Source organism: Eptatretus burgeri, chromosome 9 (assembly GCF_056783735.1).
Source record: "Eptatretus burgeri isolate ZD-2024b chromosome 9, Ebu_testis_v1, whole genome shotgun sequence".
NCBI classification, from domain to species: Eukaryota; Metazoa; Chordata; class Myxini; order Myxiniformes; family Myxinidae; genus Eptatretus; species Eptatretus burgeri.
The window spans coordinates 41179204-41202731 of record NC_140969.1 but is presented as its reverse complement, the minus strand read 5'-3'; the positions used below and the strand labels follow the sequence as shown (position 1 = coordinate 41202731).

Here is a 23528-nt window from a genome sequence, read left to right as displayed (position 1 = left end):
ATTTCGTAAAAATATTGTTGACTTCCGTCATCTGTTTGTGTGTTTCTTTGTTTGTTTGTTTGTGTTTGTTTGTAGACACGATAACTCGAGAACGGAAGAAGCTACCAATGTCAAATTACAACACGTGATTCAGGAGGGTGATGGCAAGTGCTGATTACATTTTGGTCAAAATCGGTCAAAGGTCAAGGTCACAGTGAGGTCAAACATCCAAAACATTCGATTTTTGATGGTTTGGTACAGAATCATCGTAGAAACTTCTGGTTTGCGTCGCTACCTTCTCGAGAGACAGCTTTTATTAGACAAGGTCAGAGGTCAAGTTGACGATTTCGTAAGTACCAGTCTATGACTGCTTGTTTCTTTGTCGGTCATTTCGTTTCTTTTCTTGTTTGCCTATAACACATAATTTGTTGATAAACAAGGTGGTCTTGTTACCTCTGCTCCCAAAGGTGGACAGAGATTAAAGTTCCCACTCCTGTCTGTCTGTCTGTCTGTCTGTCTGTGAGCAGGATGTCTCAAAAATGTATGGACGGATTTGGACGAAATTTGGTGTACACGTTTGGTATGTGACAAGGAAGAAAATTCTATTTTGATGAAGATCCTGATCCGGATACTCAAATTTTTTAAGTGATTCTTTACCATTGAGTAATCGGGCTAAAACCAATATACAGCAAAATATCTCCAAAGGTTATGGACGGATTATGACAAAACATGGTGGATGAGTTGGGAAGGTGACAAAAACAAGCCGATTAGATTTTGGTTAAGGTCTGGCTCCAGATCCGGTCAATCAGTGGGATCCAAAACGTAAACTGTTCAGCCTGGCAGAGATATGCGCTCTACCGAGTGTTGTTCGAGATCACTTCAGTGGTATAGGTAGTTTTGAAATGAAAGTATTTAGGTGGTTAAGAGAATGGTTATCCGCTTCACCCATTAGCCGTCGGAGCTTCGCAGTCTTGAGAGCTCCACCCAGAAGGTGAATTCACTCCTAATCGTGAATTCCCACCCAGAACGTGAATTCACTCCATATTGTAAATTCCCACCCAGAGGTGCTTGACATCACTCATCAACTTTCAGCTGATAAAATCAACTGTTCATCTTGTCTACCGATGGAGACTGATGCTAACCTTCAGAAAGAGTAGTATTCACAAATATTTGTTTTTGAATCAGGATTATTCCTTTAAGTGGCTCACCACGTCAAGAGGGTGCCTGAAGTGAGTTCCTCAGGAGGCAAATTGGTTTTATCGAAAAAATTTCTTTTTGAATCACAAGTAGCCATGGTATCAAGCCGTAGACATACTCCAGTTATCAAGAGGTGTTTTAATGTCCGCATGTGGCGATGCGAGAACGGAAAGCCTGCACTGAAAATTCATAATGGAGCATCGGATTCTGGAAGTCAGCCTAACTCACTGCAATAAATAAATAAATAAATAAATAAGTCCAAAAGCAGATCTTCTTCCCCAGTCACATCAGCTTCTTTCCAATTATAAGCAAAGCCATGGAATCCATAATCGCAGTTGACATCGAATTCTTACTTTTCTCCAGTGACCTGATCTCAGACAATGAGATAGCTTTCCGACCTCGCCACTGTTCCCTGAACATGCTGCGGCTGCTCTGCCAACAATGGATAGATAATAAATCTCTCAAATAAGAGATCAGGGCCATCTCTCTGGAAATATCTCAAGCATATGACAGTCTGGCAGCCCACCTGATCTCCAAACTCTCGGCCTCCAGCATCTAAGACCACTTCCTTTCATGGCTTTCTGAATTCTTCCACTCTCTTAGTCACTATTTGGTTCTCAATGGGATTATCTCATCTCATGTCTTTGTCAAGGATGAAATGTCAAGGCAATGCCTTGGGCCAAGTCCTGCTCCTAATATAAATCAATGATCTTTCTGATTGCATGGGGGGGAAAAAAACCTATATCATTTAGCTGACTCAGGCAGCAGTGTCTTCCCTCTATGAGGACCTTTCATTGAATAAGAAGATGGTCTAACACTTGGAATACACCTTTCACCCATGGCAGGTGTCACTCTCCCACTCTGCCTCTCCAAAAGGATAGTCTGGTGAACCCTCCCATTGACTTTCTTGATAAACCTCTTGAAGAACTTCACTCCCTCAAACATTTGGGCCTCACCATTAGCCATAATCTCTCTTGAGAAAACCACATATCAGAATTGGTCTCCAAAGTCAGCCAGTGAATGGACATCCTCCGATTTGCAAAGTCTTTCCTTGGAAAATACAAATTTCTAACAACCCACGAGGTCTTTATCTGCAGCTTGATGGAATACCACTCTCCCCCTTGAGCCGGCACTTTTGCCTCATCTCTCAAGTCTTGATGTCGTGGAGTCCAAAACTCTCAATCATCGAAATCTCCTTCAACAAAGCTGAATCTCTTGGCCTGTTTATCCTGAATCACTCACCATGTCGGTGGCCTCTGCGTTCTACTGCCTCTTTTCTGGTCTTGCACCCGATTCCCTTCCTGTGCTCAACACAACCCTCCCATAAAATAAAATTGACGCATCAACATAATACTGCATATCATACTTGAATCTGGGGTAATAGCATCACGAGCAATGTGCTGAAACGAGAGCACCAAATAAACCCAAGCTACGTTATATTTCCCAAACAAATGGATGAAAATAAGAGGAATTTGTCAATAACTGCTCAATTACAAACCTTTCTGGGGCTGTGTGAGCCATGAGGATCGTTGTTACACTTGCGCTTCCCAGCAAATTCTTGCACCGAGTTCACGCCATCCAAAAACATGTTGATAAGGAGGATGAGAGGTACCACAATGTCCAGCTCAGACAGGACCTGCACGTGTAGATGTGCACAAGTACATACACCTTGGATGTCACCGAATCATTAGTGGAACATTTGCTTCGTCATTGGAATTAGATTCATTTAGTTTACGACTGCAGCATACACCAGGAATTTAGTATTGGAACCGCATGTGTGGACATGGTGTGGTTTCGCTCCCTCTGCTCCCTCCTCCATACAACCCTCCCAAATATCTCCATGACTTATATGTTCTTCCAATAACCCACTCCTGGTTAAACTTCAAAAATCCAGGCTGATTGCAGATCTCAACTCTTTTGTTCCTCGCTTCTCCAATATATGAAACTACCTTCCTGAGGCTGTTCTATCGCACTCTTCCGTACAAGGCTTCAAGCAGGTGCTACACAATCATCTCATTTTATTCCCCGCCCTTACCCACAATCATTAATCCCAAATACTCTTCCTTGCAGGGTGCAGTGTTTCCTTCCCTCCTATCTTTCATATTTTCCTGTTCGTTCTTTCCCTTCCCACATAGTGTCCAATTATTGTCCTGCTGCCCTATTGTTAGTTCCTATCTTCTATCGCCTTTCATTTCCATGAAACTCGATCTTGTCGAGAAAAAAAAAGACAAAAGATTCCTCCCTGCTGCCATTATTCCATAATCCCAAAGCAGGCATTAAAAAAAAACAAAAATTGTTGAGGATTTTAATTTAAATTTCAAGAGATTTTTTTGTTTAATCAATGGAAAAAGAGCTTTGGTACAGGGAGTGCTTCATGCTTGCATGACAGGTAGTATTTAGTATTTATCAGTGACATCACAAAAAGTTTCTGCAGGAATTTTAACAACATTTTGAATGTGGTACCTACGTGCAGCCACAGCAGAGCTTGCTCCTGAGTCACTGCCGCACAACCTGTGAATCTGCAGCTAATGAAGCCAAACATTTCTTCCATTGAGAATGGCAGTGGACAAAGTTCAATGTCAAACATCTTACTGTAACAGAGACAAGAAGAAAGAAGAAGTTTTCCATTGATAAAAAAAAACTTTTGAAAGGCACATAAAATGTGATTGGGCTACAGCACCATCAACAATTAATCGACTATTCATTCAACAATAAAAACCACAACTACCTGGTTAACATTATCCAATTACATAACAGTGGTAATAATAATTTTTACTTCTTGTGTGTGTGCCCCCACCGAACCGCCACGAGAAGCTATTTATATACCTTAACAAGGAGTTCGTCCAAAGTGGAAACCCCCTTTGGGAGGGGGGCAAATGAGGTTGCTGCAATCTTTGTCATGTGACCCTAACCCTACCCTAACCCTAACCCAAACCCTAACCCTAACACCTCTGGCAAGTTTGGTTGAGAAGGATAAGTAACAATCAATGGTATCACGGTCAGACAGATAGATAGATGGACAGACAGACACCAAATTACATTTTTACCTCTGACACCGAAGGTGAAGGAGGTTATGTTTTCACCCCCTTTCTGTCTGTTTGTTTGTTTGTGTGCAGGATATCTCAAATAGTTGTAGACAGATCCAGATGAAATTTTGTGGACAGGTTCGGTGCGAGACAACGACGAACTGGTTGGATTTTGGTGAAGATCTGGAACTGCTAATTTTTTTAAGTGATTCTTCACCATTGAGAGATATGGCGAAACCGATATATAGCATGATATCTCAAAAGGTTCTGGAAGGATTCACATGAAATTTTGTGGACAGGTTGGGTGTGTGACCATGACCAATTGATTCGATTTTGGTGAAGATCTGGATCCGGATCCGACGACTAGAATTTTTAAAGTGATTCTTCACATTTGAGAGATAGGGCTAAAAATGATATATAGCATGATATCCCAAAAAAGTTGGAGATGGATTCGGACGAAACTTGGTGGACAGGTTGGGTGTGTTGCAAGGACAAATTGATTTAACTTTGGTCAAGATCCGAATCCGGATCTGGATACAAGGATTATTTAATTTTAAAAGTGATTCTTCAGCATTGAGAGATATGGTCAAAAACGATATAGTACTGTATAGCATTATATTTCAAAAATGTATTGTGCCCAATATGTTCTCGTGGATCAGGCATTATGTGGTGGAGGTACGCGCTCTACCGAGTGCCCTTCTAGTTTACCATGATACGAACATTCAGGATAGATGTAATATGCTCATGAGAGACCCTATAACAGCTGAAACAACAAGGTATGGCTGACAGTTTTGGATGCAATGCAAATATTTTATTTGCACTCATTATAATTATATTTGGTCATGCTATTAACATCATGAAAAGCTTCCAATACCATCAAAAAGAAAGGTGCGCAGGGGAGAGGAGTCGAGAGACCACCCTGAGAAACATTAGGGGAAAGATTTTATATACTGAGCAGAGTACTTTTTCTTCTGCCAGCTGTTTCCATGGCTTGGATGACAAATTGGGGAATGTTTGCCTTATGGTTTTGTATGAATTACCAATCTTGAGTGTTGTGAAATGCACTTGGACTTGTATGGAAATGCTTCACCTTCTAAGGATGCCCAACATGCTGACCTGGAAACGGCTTGTCTTGCACATTGATCCTCAACCGGAGCATGTGTCTGCTCTGTATTCTCAGCTGACCGGGAGACTGCTTGCCTTGCACATTGATCCTCAACCAGAGCCTGGGTGTGCTCTGTAGTCTCAGCTGACCTGAAGGCTGCTTGTCTTGCACATTGATCCTCAACCGGAGCATGTGTCTGCTCTGTAGTCTCAGCTGACCTGAAGGCTGCTTGCCTTGCACATTGATCCTCAACCAGAGCCTGGGTGTGCTCTGTAGTCTCAGCTGACCTGAAGGCTGCTTGTCTTGCACATTGATCCTCAACCGGAGCATGTATCTGCTCTGTAGTCTCAGCTGACCTGAAGGCTGCTTGCCTTGCACATTGATCCTCAACCAGAGCCTGGGTGTGCTCTGTCGTCTCAGCTGACCTAAAGGCTGCTTGTCTTGCAAATTGATCCTCAACCAGAGCCTGGGTGTGCTCTGTAGTCTCAGCTGACCTGAAGGCTGCTTGTCTTGCACATTGATCCTCAACCGGAGCGTGTGTCTGCTCTGTAGTCTCAGCTGACCTGAAGGCTGCTTGGCTTGCACATTGATCCTCAACCAGAGCCTGGGTGTGCTCTGTAGTCTCAGCTGACCTGAAGGCTGCTTGTCTTGCATTTTGATCCTCAAGCCGGGTCTGTGTCTGTTCTTGACTCTCACTTGACTTGTAGACTGCCATTCTCTTTGCATCCAATTTGTTTCTGCTCATCAGGGGTCTTTTTTGGTGGCATGTTACAGTATTTATAATGCAAGTAAGGTAGGTTAAGATATTTCTTAACAGAAGTGTTCCCTTTGGAGTTTCAGAAGTGCTCCGGTGGGCATCTTACCGTACCGCTCTTCGTGACACAGTGGATTAGAATTTTTTTTTAAAAGAAGAGAGGGATCATACAGAGACAGGGAAGATTAGAGGTAGAGGAAAAACATACCAAGGGAATACCCAGTTTCCTTTATTAGCTTAAATAGATAAGATGATCTCAACATACGATATTCACAATACATATTACTCATCGCAGCAGAATGTAAGTAACGTTCTCGCTCAAGGCCTGAACACAAAAGTGTTATAATAAACCTGTGTAAAGCAATCTTTTTAATAACTGGCGCATGTGTAAACACGATTATAATTAAACATGTGTGGTTGACAACAAATCACAACAACCTCAACATATGATCTTCCCAATACATATTACTCGATTGCTTCCGAGAAAAAAACGCAGGCAATGTGTTTAGCACATGAACTGATCGAGGCTTGATGACCAATTTTCTAATTTTAATGTTTATTTCAATTTATTTTTTTATCCAAACATAGCCCTTGACATTCCCCTGGATGAAAGAGGAGGTCATGAAAAGTTTGGTTGCACTGGTTCTTGCAAAGTGCGACTGCATAATGAACAAACACACAAACAAACAAACTTTCTTATTTTGTATTAGATTAGGCATTTTTACATGTCGCTTCGCTGACGGTTTTAATCAAAAGATGGCATGTTGTACTTCATAAATATTCTGTTCTCTTCACTCCATCATTTGCCCGAGGTCATCATCAATCTCCTTGGAAGTCAGCCAACATCACCTTCATCAAGCAACCTAACTGCTAATATATGGTGCCAGCAAAAATCACTTCTGCTTTGCTGCGAAGCTCAGTGTTGTTTGACATAGTTTGAACCTCCATGTAAAATGAGTAGAAAAAAAAACATTTTGAAAATTTTGAATTATTCTCATTCAAATTTCAACATCACCGTGATGCAGATTATCAAGTTGTCTAAACTTTCCATATGCAGTAGAAGATTATGATTTGTAATACCGGCTACCACTGGGAAGCACACTGTATGACGCCCATGATAATTGAGGTAACATCGGTCAACAAGTGTATTATGAAACTGAGGATTCGTCACTCCTTAGGAATCATTTCTCCGGTCTCTGTATATGCTCCGACTGAGGCGAGTGATGTCACTGTAAAGGACGCATTCCATGCTGTGCTCGAGTCTGCAGTTGATCAGTGCCCCAGGTGAGATATTCTTGTCTTGGAGGGTTTCAATGCATCGACTGGCACTGATTGGGATGGTTATGAGGCATGTGTTGGTCCCCATGGGTCTGGAACTGTGAACCAGAATATCACGAAGTTCCTTGACTTTTATTTTTTGTACACTTGTCGAGGCTCATATGAGAGCTAACCACATAACACACAACAAGGGGAGCAGGAGACAAAAGGAGCAGGAGAGGGAAGGAAAAAACAGTGGGGAACAGAGGCATTAGGAGATCTGTGGAAGGGAGAGGGATGGGGTGGGGAACATGGGGTAAACAAGATGGACACCACAGGGACTTTCAGAACCTTACATGACAGGGAAATTTTGGGAAGGAAAGCAGGGAATTTGAAGGAGGTGGGTTTGGGGTGGATTAACAGGGGTAGAAAAGATCATGGTTTTGGATGGGGGAAGATAAGAGGTGGTGCTGAATAGTTGGTTTGAAAACCTGGAGGGAAGAATGGGATTGAAGAGAGTGTAGGAGTTTATTCCAAAGATGGGAAAAAAAAAGAGGAATGAAAGAGTGAAGGTGAGCAGTGATTCTTGATTTTGTTACTTTTACCAGAAGGGGGTTGCTGGCAGACCTTGAGCACGCTGTGGAAATATGGGGGGGGGGGGAAATATCGCAGACAGAGCAGGGGGGGCGAGACCAAAGAGGAGATGGTAGAAGACAGAAAGACCACCAACCTGCCTGCAGTGAGAGAGTGAGAGGCCCAAAGACTCAGCCTCACTGCAGGAGATTCCAATAATCATAAATGCCTTTGTTTCCACAGCATGAAGCCGAGAAAGGTGAGCGACAGGAGCACCAGTCCAGAGGGGAGAGCAGTACTCCATCAGGCTGTGGATGAAAGCTTTGTACGTAGTCAGGAGCTCAGGTGGGCCGAGGAAGGACTTTGCACAATGTAGGATGCCCAGTCGGTGACTGGCTATGGAGGCTAGTTGGGAAATGTAGCTTTCCCAGGAATGATCATGGCTGATAGTGAAGTCATGGCAGACTTTGCAAGAAGTCATGTACTTAGGGTGGCTGGTTCATGGTTTCAGCACCCACACTCATCAATGGACTTAGTATTCCAAAGCTGGTGGTGCAGCAAAGGAGATGGACCATGTGCTCGTGAATGGTCACTGGAAGATGCTCCAGCACTACAGGGTCAACCAGAGTGCTCAGTTCTTCACTACTGACCACAGGCTTGTTGTAGCAACTCTGAAGTTGTAGCTCAAATCCAGGAGAATGGTACCATCCCAGCCAAGGCTGGATGCTGGCAAGCTCAAGGATGAGAGGGTAGCTGATGAGTTTGTGAACAGGCTGATTGGGGATATGGGGAGTCTGGTAGTCTCTGGGGATCCTGAGGAGTTGCGGCGTGCCTTCAAGACGACCATCCTTAATGATGCCGGTGCTTGTTTTGGAACCCATCATCAGGCGAAGAATAACTTTGTCTCCAAAGGGACACTGGATACCATTGACCGCAGGGCATGCCTTTATGGCAGAGCTGAGCTGTTCAGGGAGCTGAGACGTTAAACTGTACGTTCTCTGAGGGTGGACAAGGAGGCCTATGTGTGAGGAATCTGTGAAGGGGTAAACCATCTCTTGTGGTCAAGTGATTCTTGTCCTGTTGCAGAGGAATTCATGCATTGCATTCCTCCAAGCCTGTCGCTCGATGTACTGCAGTAAGAGCAGAGGGTGCTGAGCTCTTGACAAAGGAATCCGAAGTGAAGGGCCGCTGGGCTGGTTACTTTAGCGGCTGTACCAGGCTGACCCACCAGTTATTGAGTTGGATATCAGGCATGTTTCTATCCCTATTGCTGATCCTCCAATAAACTGTGAATTGCCTTAGTTTGTGGAAACACAGGCTGTGGTGAACTAATTGAAATGGTGTAAAGCTCCTGGGATCTGTGTCACCCATGCTGAACTTCTCAAGGCCGCTGAAAATACTGTACTCATGTCATAGCAGGCAGTTCTGTGCTCTGTTTGGAGCACAGTCATCATCCCAAATGACTGCAAGAGAGGTCTAGTCCCGCTCTGGAAAGGAAAGGGTGATCGCCAGGACTGCAACAACTACTGAGCGGTGACGCTGTGCCCAGTGCTGGGAAAGGTCATTGCTCGGATAATTTGTGATAGGGTATGCCAACATCTGCTTGAGCACCAACATGCAGAGCAGTCAGGTTTCATACCAAAGACGTCAATGATTGACCATATCCTTGTTCTTTGGGTCCTCAACAAATGCAGGTAAGGGTTTAAACAGGGGCTCTGCTTTCAACCTTTCAATTAAGAGAACAGAGACATTTCAACCTTTGTTTCAAAAATCGTGCTATTTTGTGAGATTTTGTTGACTTTGTCTTACCGGACGCTTGAGGCCTACCCTTGAGGCTTGTGGCCTACCGGTTCCCCTCGGTGTACGATCGTGATTTGTTTTTTCTCCCCATTACCTTCAATTTCTATCTTCTCCACTTTCTTAACGTCCCCCATTCCTCCCAACTAATCACTCCATTTATCTTAAATCAAAAACAAACAAAAAAAAAACACTACCTTTCTCCTTCCTCACTCACGACTCGATTCTTCTTCTTCTTCTTCCTCTTCTTCTTCTTCATTTCTTCTTCTTCTTCTTTTCCTCTTCTTCTTCTTTTCCTCTTCTTCGTCCTCATTTTTTTCTACAACACTTCCATGACCTAATCTGTTGAAAACTCTCTCTCAAACATTAATAATAATAATAAAAACTATCTCCTATAATGCTTCATCTTCCTCTTTCACACGTGTGGTACTCTTCACTGTATCATAATGCACTACTCTTCTGCTATTTAAACAGACTGCTCTCAATTTGACCTTTCCTTCATACCTTGCCTAAAAAATCCAACTGTTACAGCGTTTCTTCTCTCCATTCTTTGGATTCGCCTTTATTGCATCCCTCAAGAATTGTGTTAAATCGCATCTCTGACCTAAAACTTTTTAAAACCCCAGTTTGCGATGAATGTTTGCTTTCCATCAACCATTCTTTTTTTCCAACTTCAGTGACATCTCACCCCTCACTCTCAAAGCAACCATCCACTCTTTTCCCTCCAAGCCTCCTTCTCACCTCTCTCAAAAACTCCCCCCTCATCTTTCTCCCACCATTCATCCCCCTCACTCATCCTTCTCAAAGTTGCCCCCCCTCTCATCCACAAAGCTCCCTCCTTCCACTGCCTTCTCACCTCCATCTCTTCACGCCACCTCCTCAAATCCCCAACTGCCTTCTTCCCCTCTCTTGTCCCCCTCTCCCCCAGTACCACAGAGCCTTTTCTCCTCCTCATCCGGCCCCCTCCCCTAGCTATTCTGGAATCCCCCACACTATTTCAACAACTCTCCTTACCTACCCCCCTCATCCCTTGTCCTACCCTCCCCCCGCCCACCCCCTGCACCCAAAGCCTCCTCCCCTGCCTCTTCATTAAAAGTGTTGATCTCAAATATCCGGGGCCTTCGCTCAAACCTTTCAGATCTTTCCATACAGGTTGTCACTGACAAACCAGACATAATCTGCCTAACAGAAACTTTCCTCTCCCAAGACGTGTCTGACTCCCAAGTATCTCTCCCAGGTTACTCCCTCCTCTGGGATGACAGACCTGAGCCTCGTCCTGGTGGAGGAGTTGCTCTCTTCATCAAAGACTCTATTCCTCACTCTCCATGCACTGCCCTCACTCCCCCACACCCCAGCAATACCTCTGGCTATGGCTTCCCCTCCACTCCCACCTCATGTTTATATGTGTACTGTACTATCCACACCTCACTATCCGAAAACATGGACCATCTTCTATCTTCTCATCCAAACTCTCTCTTCCTCATATGTGGTGACTTCAATTGTCATCATGCCAGTTGGCTAGGTGTGGGTACCTCTCTCACCTGCCATGGCACCTCAGCAAAAGCTTTCTGCAACTCATTGGGACTGACTCAATCGGTCAACTTCCCTACCCGGATCTCAACCAATGGTACTCCATCTCTTCTGGATCTGATTTTGACAAATTTCCCTGACAAAATCTGCTGCTCTTCCCCACTCCAATCGGTTCTTCTGACCACGTCCTTGTCAAAGTCGACATCACTCTGGCTATTATCAGAGAACCACCTCACCGCCGTCAAGTCTGGCATTTCACTCAAGCCGACTGGCAGGGTCTCCGAGCAGCCCTCAAACTTATAGACTGGTCTCCTATCGTTACTTTCTCCAACATAAACTCTTCCTGGGAATTCTTTCAAAGAAACTTGCTCTCCCTCATGCACACATTTATCCCCTCTCGTCTTCAGTTATCCTACCCTTCCTCCCACCCTTGGTTCACTGAAGCTTGTGGTGAGGCAGTTGTCCTGAAACAACTTGCCTTTGCCTCATGGAAAGCAAACCCAACTGAGGGCAATCTCAGTTCCTTCCATAAAGCTCGGAACAAGTGTGTATCTACCCTCAGGAGAGCCAGAAAACAACATCTTTCTCATCTCAAGTCTGAACTCTCAAACCTCTCTCCCTCCTCAAAATCCTGGGAGCATCTAATCAAATCTGTTTCTGGTGTATGTTCCCCCTCCATCCCCTCCCTTACCTCAAATGGCCGTACTGCTGATTCCACACGTGAAAAAGCTGAATGCCTAAACTCGGTGTTTGCAGCTAAATCTTGTGCCCAAAACCCATCACTTTCTCTACCCACCTTACCCAGTTGCACCCAACTGTCCCTGGACTCTGTGTCCTTTTCTCCTGACAAGGTGGAGAGCTTGCTGTCAAACCTCGACTCAGATTCTGCAACCGGTCCAGACGGCATCAGCCCACGTGTCCTCAAAGCCTGCTCTTCTGCTCTTGCTCACCCTCTCTCCGTTCTACTCCCCCTCTCATTTGCTCAAGGTCGTCTGCCATTTGCTTGGAAATCAGCAAACATTACTGCCCTGCACAAAAAGGTGCAAAAACAGATCCCTGCAACTACAGACCAATTAGCCTTCTCCCAATCATCAGCAAGGTTATGGAATCCATCATCGCTTCAGACATGAAATCCTTCGTCTTCTCCAATGGCTTGATTTCCGATCATCAATTTGGTTTCAGACCAGGTCACTCTACCCTGGATATGCTGCTTCTGCTCTCCGAACAATGAATGGAGGTCCTCAATGTAGTGTCGTGGCAGAGGTCCGAACAGGCAGACATGAGCCGGAGGGTAACACAACTCTGGTTTATTGCCTCGAGCGAGAGGGTGGGCGTAGGATGCCCGTAACTCCGCTTTATTACGCACTCGATGGACTCTCCAGGCACACGACCTACAAGACAGGTCAGGTCAGGTATGGGAGCATGTGCCAGAACAGCACGTCGCTGCGTCCACTATCCGCCGGTATTCCAGGGGCCTCCATCTGGCCATCCCCCAGGCAGATGCCAGGCCCATCTCCATCTCCTTGAGATGATGGTCAACCTGTTGCAACCATGAGGCATGTGGTCGACCCACTGGCCTCCTCCACTCATGAGACTCCCTCGCTGAGAGAATCTGGTGAGCAGGATCAGAGTCAGGAAAACGAGCCACATGTCCATACAGCCGCAACTGACGCTCACGGACTATGCAGGTAACAAATCTCATCCGAGTCTCTCTCAGCAACCGCTCGTTGGACACAAAATCCGACCAGCAATAGCCAAGGATTCTCCGAAGAGACCTGGTACCAAAGGAATTAAGTCTCCATCTCAGATCCTTGGTCAGAGTCCAAGTCTCGCACCCATAGAGCAAGACTGGAAGTACCAAGGACCTGAAGACTCGGACTTTCGTCCTGCCGCACAGGTACCGGCAGCGCCACACCCCATGATCCAGTGAATCCATGACTCCCCAGGCTCGACCCAGACGTCTATTGACCTCTGACTCGCAGCCAGCAGAGACATGAATATCACTGCCAAGGTAAGTGAATCTCTCCACGACCTCAACATCCTCACCACAAACAGACACAGACAGGACAGCAGCATCCAAGATGTCACCGAAAGCCTGGATCTTAGTTTTGACCCAAGAAACCCGTAATCCTCATTCAGCACCTCGAGGGCCCCCAAGAGGATGTCTAAAGTCTCCGCAAAGATGACTGCATCATCTGCAAAGTCAAGGTCCGAGATCTTGACATTCCCAAATGACGCACCGCAAGCTCCAGGCAGAGCACAAAACTGCATGCAACGACACGAGTGCAGCATTTCCACCAGCCTTGAGAAGTTCGGCATGGATGCCACAGATCCCTGGAGCTTTGCCCCGTTTCAACTGGTTCACCGCAGCCCGTGTTTCCACAAGTGAAGGTGGACCACAGTTGATTCGAGGGTCAGCAACAGGGATTGTAACACCCTTGACGTCCAACTCGACAGCTGGGGGATCAGCTTGGTACAACCGCTCAAAGTCACCGGCCCAGCGGGCCTTCACTTCAGACTCCTCTGTCAAGAGCCTACCACTCTCTGCTCGAACTGTAGTGCTCCGAGGGATGGGCTTGGATGAACGTAATGCGCGAATTCCCCTGTAAGCGGGACGAGAATCACCTGTCCACAGGTGATGCTCTACCCCCTCACAGATTCCTCGCACATAGGCCTCCTTGTCCACCCTCAGTGCACGTACAGTTTTACGCCTCAGCTCCCTGAACAGCTCAGCTCTGCCATTCAGCCTGGCCCTGCGACTCTGGTCAATGGTATCCAGTGTCCCTTGAGAGACAAAATTCTTCTTTGCCCTGCAGTGAGCTCCAAGGCATCCACCGGCAACATCAAGGACGGTGGTCTTGAAGGCGCTCCACAACTCTTCAGGACCCCCCAAAGCACCCAGTCCCCCCAAGTGTCCACTCAGCCTGTTCGCAAACTCCTCAGCTACTCTCATCCCTGAGCTTGGCAACATCCAGCCTCGGCTGGGATGGTACCATTCTCCAGGATTTAAGGTGCAGCTTTAGAGTTGCTACAACAAGCCTGTGGTCAGTATTGAGGAACTGAGCACTCCGGTAGACCCTGCAGTTCTGGATCATCCTCCAACGACCGTCAATGAGGACATGGTCAATCTCCTTTGCCACACCGCCAGCGTTGGAATACCAAGTCCAGCGATGAGCTTGTGGGCGCTGAAACCATGAACCAGCCACCCTAAGTCCATGACTTCTTGCAAAGTCAAGGAACTTAGTGCTATTCTGGTTCATAGTTCCTGACCCATGGGGACCAACACACACCTCATAACCGTCCCTATCGGTTCCAGTCGATGCATTGAAATCCCCCAAGACTAGAAGTGTATCTCGTCTGGGGCACTGATCAACCACAGACTCGAGTGTGGCGTAGATTGCATCCTTCACGGTGAGATCACTCGCCTCAGTCGGAGCATAAACAGAGACCAGGGAAATGACACCTAAGGAGTGATGAATCCTTAATCTCATAATACGCTCGTTGACCGGTGTTACCTCAATTATCATTGGGGTCAGCTTATTGGACACAGCTACAGCAACTCCTTGGGTATGGTAACCATCAGAGCGACCAGACCAATAGAAGGTGTAACCACCCACCATTATCTCGCCGCAATCCGGTCTCCGAACCTCAGAGAGAGCTGCAATACCGATGTCCAAACGCTTGAGCTCAGATGATAACAGAGACAGGTGATCATCCTCTCTTAGGGATAGGACATTCCAGGCACCCACCCGAAGGGACCGCCTCAGGTTAACCCAAGGAGACCACCGTCTGGTGGACGACACCTCAGCACCACTCCGACACACTCTCCCGCAATCTGACCCAGGGATGTTACCCCGTGGTTTCCCTCCTATCAAAGATTGGGGGTCCCGAAGGCTTTGCCCCAATCCCGTCATCCGGTGAGCTGCCCTGCGAAGGGAAGCTGCACAGGAGGTACTCCCACGGAGTGGGTTTTCAGATTTTTTTGCGTTTTTACGTTTTGCAGAATGAAGGGTTTTACGGTGGCCGGAGTGCAAATCCTGCCACCCACCTCCTAATAAGAAGTGACCCAACTGCAGGAGGACGTCCGCAGACACAGTTGGGCACTAGATATGGATGGCCGTTGGCTCACAAGGAGCTCCTCCGCCCTTTGAGAGGTTTTGTTTTTAATCCTGCTGGGTGTCCATATCCAAACACCCTCCTCACTAGAAAACCTGGTGGGGGAGATGGTTTAGTCGCCGACAACCCGACCATGGAACAGGTTAGTACAGGTTTACATGGTACCTGTAGCAGGTCACAGATCAAACCTGACCTGACAAGACACTGCTAATGATACCACATGCTGCTAACTGGTGCTACTGGTGCTACAAGTCCCTCGTGGGCGAGTCAGGACATATGAAGCCACAACCACATGACCACCACCATCCGTGACTCGGGGCTCCGCCCATACAATACATGCTCCGCTCATACACCACACTCAATGCCAGACAGGAAATCCGTGCCGTATCCCTGGACATATCACGTGTTTTTGACACAGTCTGGCACCCTGCCCTGCTCACCAAACTCTCTTCCCATGGTATCCAAGGCCATCTCCACTCATGGCTCACAGACTTCCTCTCCTGTCGCAGTCAACGTGTGGCCCTAAATGGAGTTCTTTCATCCCCTCTTCCTGTCCAGACTGGAGTTCCTCAAGGTAGCGTTCTGGCCCGTTCTTTTTCTGGTTTTCATCAAGGATCTCTCCGACTCTCTGAAAAATCCTCTATATCTCTTTGCTGATGACTCCACCCTCTGTTTTACCATCGGTCATCCCTCAGAACGGCAAGCAGCAGCTTCTTCGCTCACTGCAGATCTGGATAAAATCACAAACTGGTCCAACACGTGGAACATGTCTTTCAATCCGGACAAATCTCACACTCTCACTGTGTTTCGGAAAGGACCGTTTAGAAACCCCGCCCCATCCACTTTCTCAACAATCCTCTGGAAGAAGTCCTTTCGTTCAAGCTTCTGCGTCTCACTAACTGCCATGAACTTTCCTGGGAAAGCCACATCTCAAACCTCGCCTCCAAAGCCAATCGCCGACTGGGAATCCTCCATCGTGCAAAGTCCTTCCTCTGCCCACCTGAGCTTCTGACCACTTACAAAGCTTTTGTCCGCAGCCTGATGGAGTACTGCTCTCCCCTCTGGGCTGGTGCTCCTGCCTCCCACCTTTCTCGGCTTCACGCTGTAGAAACCAAGGCATTTCGGATCATTGGCATCTCCCGCAATGAAGCTGAGTCTTTGGGCCTCTCACTCAATCACCGCAGGTTGGTCGGTGGTCTTTCTGTCTTCTACCGTCTCCTCTCCAGCCTTGCCACCCTCCCTGTTCTCTCTGCGATTTGTCCCCACCACATTTCTACAGAGCGCTCAAGGTCTGCCAACAACCCCCTTCTGGTAAAACTACCAAAATCACAAATCACTGCTCACCTTCACTCTTTCATTCCTCTTTTTTCCCACCTTTGGAATAAACTCCCTCACTCTATTCATTCCCATTCTTCCCTCCAGGCATTCAAAACAGCTGTTCACCACCACCTCTTATCATTCCCCATCCAAATCCTTGATCTTTTCTTCCCCCAATAATCCACCCAAGCCCACCTCCTTCAAATTCCCTGCTTTCCTTCCTGAAAGTCCCTGTAATGTCCATCTTCTATTCCCCATGTTCCCCGTCCCATCCCTCTCGCTTCCACAGATCTACTAATGTGTCTGTTCCCCACTGGTTTGTCCTTCCCACTCCCTCCCCTCCTGTCTCATGCCCCCTTGATGTACGTTGTGTGTTAGCTCTCATACGAGCCTCGACAAGGTATACAAAAAAAACCTATGTTGATATACACAGTGATCGATTCAGTAAATCGGGTTACCATCTGAAGGAATCTCGGTCTTCGTTGGATGGCACCAAAACTGATGAATTCGATTTCTCAACTATATTCTGGTCCTGAGAGTGGCGACCAGGGTTGCGTCAGGAAGGGCATCCGGCGTAAAACATGTGCCAAATCACAATGCGGATCGGATGATCCGCTGTGGCGACCCCTAACGGGAGCAGCCGAAAGGAGAAGAAGAAGAAGATTCTGGTCCTGAGAGTGCTGTGAGGTGTGGTAGTTCCATGTCCAACTTATTTCCAGTTGTTGCTGGATTTTGTCAGGGGTGTGTTCTGGCCCCAACACTTTTGAACACTTTTATGGACTGAATTCTGGGGAGGATGTCGGAGAGTTCAAGCTGCGCTGCATCGTTTGATAATGTCACGATATCGGTCCTCGATTTTGCAAATGATGCGGTATCTTTGTGGAGATGCTGGATATCCTTATGGGGGCCCTCGAGGCACTGAATTTAAAGTCGGAGCTGCTGGGATTATAGGTTTCCTTGGTCAAAACTGAGATCCAGGCTTTCGATGACATCTCGGATGCTGCTATCTTGGCTGGTCCTGGTTGTGTTGAGGATATTGAGGTCACTGAGAGATTCACTTGCCTTGCTAAGGTTTATTCCAACAGAGTGGGAGGGAGGCAGAGAGAGGGACACACACACACACACACACACACACACACACACACACACACACACACACACACACACACACACACGACAGTGGATGAGTAACTGAGGCTAGCAGATATAAAGGCAACCCCCGTGTTCGGAATCCCCACAAATCTTATTCATTCATATGTGAACATGGGACAGACACGTCACAAGGTTAATGAGGCAGATTAGATAATGTAGTCTGAACCAATGGGGGTAATGATTGTTTTTATTCTCAGACCCAACTTTCACTACATAGACATGTGGGACATGACCAACGTTGAGGGAGTTGAGTGGACGGAGGAGGTAAAATATATACATTTTTTGTTGCAGGTTATGTTCACAGTGCAGTCATTTTTGTTTACGAACAAGCACTGACAACAAAAGCAGTACCCACTTATACCATGAAAACAAAATATCAAAGTGAAAACGAAAAATCGGAACCAACAATATTATTTAGTATGACAAGTAATAAGTATATTAGGCTTTAAGATATTGTGTGTTCTGGAGCAGAAATCCTTCGCCTCGGGTGGTGTTGGGTGACCAACAGTGGCATCTGGTAGGCTGTTCCACACAGGTATTATTGCGGGAACATAAGAACGATCATGCTGAGCAAGTGACCAGTGACCACTCTCCATCTTGCCATTATGACCCTGCACAGCATAGCTTCCAAAAGGAGGCACTTGCTCTGGTGGACTTTATTGGAGTCCATGATGGAAGTAGCATGGACTTCAGAAGTGCTGGAACTTCCTCTTTGTGTAGTCTGTACATTAGACACAGACATGCTATAGACCCCCTGTGTGGTAGGGGGTTGATATTCAATTCCTGTGGGGAGCCTGCACGACATTGCACATTATCCAGTTTCTTAAGATGCATGGTTCTTTCAGACATCCAGGTGAGAGGAGCATCCTCCATTGTGCTCTGGACATTGGCTTTGTACGCTCATGCCCAGCCAGGTAGATCCAAATATGGAGCAATACTATGAAGGACACTCATTCTTTGTCCAGCTCTCACGGCAATAGAGTTCAAGTGAGACTGGAAGCCCATGCACTGGGAGAAACTGACTCCAAGTATGTCCAGCTCATGTACTCGCTCGAGGGGCTTACCACCCATAAAGAGCTCCAGAGGCTGATCGCCAGGTAGTCATCTACTGAGAGAAATTACCTTGCATTTCCCAGTAGCGAATTGGCCATTGCATTTCTGCCTCCACTAATAGATCTTCTGCAAGTCCTCCCTCAGAGAAATGATGGCATTCTCTTCATCAAACAGGCAGTAGATGGCACTATCATCGGCATCAAGGCAGGGATGATTACACAGGTTGTCACACAGATCGATAACGTGGACTAAAAACAAGGTGAGCCCAATAATAATTGATCCTTGAAGTACAGATGCATTTATTGAAGTTAACTTTAATGTTTCGTAATTGGCCACTACCTGGATAAGTCTGCCTGTCAAGTAGCTGGATAACCACTGCAACAGCTGTCCTGCAATTCCATTAGCATCGAGCTTGGCCATCAATCCCTTGTGCCATCCTCTATCAAATGCAGCTTTGATGTCAAGTGCCACAATTGTATCCTCTTGATGGGTTCCAAGCATTATGAACCAGGTGTACATACATATAGGAGGACTAATGGACCACCCCAAACCTTAGCCTTGGAGCAATGTCAGCATCATTTGCTGTTGTTGCCAAAGATATGTTAATATGAAGATTTTGGATTCCAAAATGAGAGTTTTGAATTCTACTATGTTGTCAGACACTGAGAATGTTGAATTCTGCCTTTTGAAACAAACCCAATTTTTACCCTCGCCAGAGAGGATATTGTATTTGAGTCCATTTGTTTGTTTGTTACTTGCAAAATCGAAGATTTTTCAAGTATATTGTTTAGTCGATTTTGATATTCTGTGTGTCTGTTGGGTTGCCGAAATAGGTGACCCTTATTGTCAGTAATTCTGTATGTTTGTTTGGATGTTTGTTTGGATGTTTGTTCATTTGTCATCAGCATAATTGGTAGTAAACGTGGGCCAATTTTGACCAAACTCGGTTGGTAGGTACATCTTATGACCTAGTGCTTTGGAAATTGTGATGGTTGCTTGGGATGCTTTGGTTCCCTAGCAACAACCGAAAAACCTTCAAAATCGGTACCGTTCACGCGAAATCAATTCCGAAAGCCATTATCCCACGTATGGTTATGAAATTTGGCACGAATGATCTACAGGTGATGCTCTCTCAAATATATTCCGGTTTTTGTGATATATGGAATACTTTACCCGCAGCGCCCCCTACAATTAGGGTATGCGCGGAAATTGGCGAAAATTGAAGGCCCCCTAGCGACCAGGTGAGTGCATCGATATGAATGAAACTTTGCAGGTTCATAGTACTCAATGAGTACTACAACTTTGCCTCAGGACATATTGACCGATTTTGCTTAGATCTGGGGTCAAAGGTCAATTAGTGCAAAAATCGATAATATGCGAGAGCTGGAGGTGCCTTCGCGCCAAATGGGGGGTTATAGTCAGATGGTCATGAAAATTCACACTAATCATCTGGAATACATTGTGCACAAACGAACAAGCCGGATTTTTGATTTAGATCTTTGTTCACCCACAGCACCCCCTTGAACTTTGGGGATTTCCAATTTAAAACCGCATTTTCGGTACTTTTCATTCAAATTGATACCGAGTAGTTATCAGGAGATGGAACTCGATGAGATTTGATAAGCATAATCTTAAGGTGATTCCCTATCCGCTATATGACATCAATTTTGCTCTATATCTTATAGTTTCCATGCACGGTGACCCATCGCCGCCTACAGGCTTGTCTGTCTGTCTGTCTGTCTGTTTATCGCCGACAGGTAACAATTTCAAACCGATCTTCACGAAACTTCACCACATGGTAGAGTTTGACAAAAGCAATAAGTCTATTGTTTTTGAGGTCAAAAGGTCAAAAAGTCAACATAGGCCAAAGGTCAACAATTTTGTCAAGTTTCTGAAATCCTCAATTTTCATCCGATTGACTTGAAATTTGAAGAAGATTTGCATATTTGATCAATGAATTCAACCACTAATTATTTTTGAGGTCAAATTTGTTTTATGGATTTTGCAAGCATCGTACTCTGCACGAGGTTGTCTTCTTGTTTATTTGTTTGTTTGTCCACACAGAAATTTCGTGTTTTTCTCCGCAACCACTTATCAGATTGAGACAAAATTTTCACCATAGGTGTGACTACTCGTGTAGAATGTTTTAATGATAATTATGACATCATAGGTCACGTGTTGTGGCAGCCATGTTGGAAAAAATGGAAAAAATTTGGACCTCTGTATCTCTGAAACTGCACCATGGAAATAATTGAAACTTGGCAGATGCAAAGTACTCCTCATACGGAATAAGTGTGTTTTTTATGACATCATAATTGCAGATGTAGAATGCTACATCTGATCAGTATGAAAATTTTGGAGGGTCATCTCAGGATAAAATGGTCCACAGAAAAAAAAAAACTTGCTGACGTCATCAGTCACGTAATTTGGCAGACATATTGTTGAAGAAAAAATAACCTTCAAAAATCTTCTCTGAAGTAACTGAACAGGTTGAGGGAAACTTTACCCATATGATCGCCTATCCATGAGGAACAAAAGGTTCACACACATGATGTCATAGGTCACATGGTTTGGCAGCCATATTAGATTTATCCTAAAACCTACAAAATTCTTCTTCTTCAGAAGAGCTGGACAAATTGAGGGGAAACATCACACAAATGTTCCACAAGCCTTGGGTGTACAACTTTGGAGAGGAATAATTGATAGGTCACATGGTTTGGCAGCCATACTGGATTGAAGAAAAATATTAAATCATGTTTTCTCTGGAGCCGCTTAATCAATCGACAAGAAACTTTAAAAATTTGATCTATTAGTGATGCGGAATAAACATTTTAAATTTCAACTTGATCAGATGCATGGTCTGGCAGCCAGAATAATTTAATTTTTTGATCTGGGTTATTTTTGATTTTTCTATTTTTTTTTTTAAATAAGGCTCACTTGGCTGTTCCTGAATGGGTTTGAGGGAAGAGGGGTATCAGCTGAAATGTGAATCATATCCAGGTTCCTCCTGATGACTTCATCTTTGCTTTTTGCTTGTCCGGGTTCCTTCTGATGACTCCAATGCAGGACTGTACCTATTTGGTTTTCCATTTGATTTGAATTGAATTTATTTTAATCCCATTCTGAATTAAATTGAATAATAATTTTTAAAAAACGTCATGGATCAGGGTCAGGTGTCTGATCAAAGCGGGACATCTTGCTGCCTGATCATCACTGCCAGCAGTTATAAACGCAAGTACATGTAAGTACACACAATTTTATTGATTGCTGATTGCTCTTTTTCTTGTTCAATGTGGGAACTACATGGCGTGTATTGTAGCGTTTTGAAAAAAATTGTCGTTATTATGTGCACCTACAACCATCTAACATAGTTAAGCTGCCGGCAACTCACAAAACATCGAATTGGTGTTTATAACGTTTTAGAATCAAACTCCTCCCTTATTCTGTCAAGAAGGGTATTGTGCTAAAGGGGTATTGTGAAGACAAAGGCTTAGCTTTACATTTCACCCAAATGCTAGACTTAAATGGAAATAGCGAGTTGAGCCATTAACCAAAACTTTCTTTTCAGCTTTGGCATCTGCTTGGTCGACAACGTCTGAAGTTTACTTTGAAATTTGTCTTTTCTTTTGCTCTCATTCTTTAGTCATTTTGCAACTCTACTGTTCGCACAGTTATAATATTTCTGCAATTACCAGTCAGAACATGTGATATATATATATATATATATATATATATATATATATATATATATATATATATATATATATATATATATATATATATAAATATATATATATATATATATATATATATATATATATATATATATATATATATATATATATATATATATATATATATTGAATCTTTGAAAGTGTGGATAATTTATATTTTGAGTTCAGGGTAATGCAAAATCAAATAAGACAGGCAGGTACTGGCAAATAGGCCAAATAATGTGAACTATATTCAAAGGAGTTAAACAAAGACACATGCAATATGATAATGATCTGACTTTAAATATTATGTTGTATGAATTATTAAGGATACAAAGACTTGGAATCATACGGAAAAACCTCGAGATTAAAACTCAGACTAGACTTGTCAGGATCCAGCTACATCATTTGTTCCTTACTTTTTCAATTCAATTACACTTAATTGAATGCATGGCAAAATCCCAACTATTCATCATGACCTACAACATGTAAAGGGTGACTTTAAAAATCCGATTTAACATGTGCTGGAGTGTTCATTCGAGCTCTGACCTTAAGACTTCTCGGAATTCCTTGATATGATTTTCAGGCACATCAGTGCGCAGAGCTTCAAGCCACTCGGGCATGATGCACTCCCACACAGCCAGGCTTATGACATTGTAAGGGATCAGTGATAAGATTCTGTTCAGACCTTCTTTGAGCTGGCTCACTGTGCTGCAGGACCTCTCCCAATAGCCACCCACCTGCACGACATCCACGGTGACAATTATCAAAAGACAAGACAAGGTTATGACATATTTCACTTTAAATTGCAATGAAAATTGTGATGTTCATGGATATCGTTACAGTCAAATGAGTATTATTAGTGTATAATTTTTATTTTGGGAATTTCATTCAGAATGTAAGTACAGTACTACATTATTGAGCCACAAATGTTAAGTGTAAGATGGACAAGAGGTGGT

General features: G+C 44.7%; 1 protein-coding gene across 13 annotated transcripts in view; it reads right to left on the bottom strand.

The window, feature by feature from the left end:
* Positions 1 to 23528, bottom strand: part of UNC79 (unc-79 subunit of NALCN channel complex) — a 259172-nt gene that overhangs the window by 184342 nt on the left and 51302 nt on the right. For all 13 annotated transcript variants that reach the window (XR_015061602.1, XM_085894924.1, XM_085894914.1 and 10 more), the window contains 3 exons: positions 23119 to 23309; positions 3644 to 3767; positions 2675 to 2812 (listed from right to left, as the gene is read on the bottom strand). Coding sequence is in view for 12 of the 13 variants with exons in the window: in XM_085894924.1 (XP_085751050.1) it covers positions 2675 to 2812; positions 3644 to 3767; positions 23119 to 23309 (453 nt within the window). In the remaining variant the exon portion in view is untranslated. The remainder of the gene's footprint in view (positions 1 to 2674; positions 2813 to 3643; positions 3768 to 23118; positions 23310 to 23528) is intronic.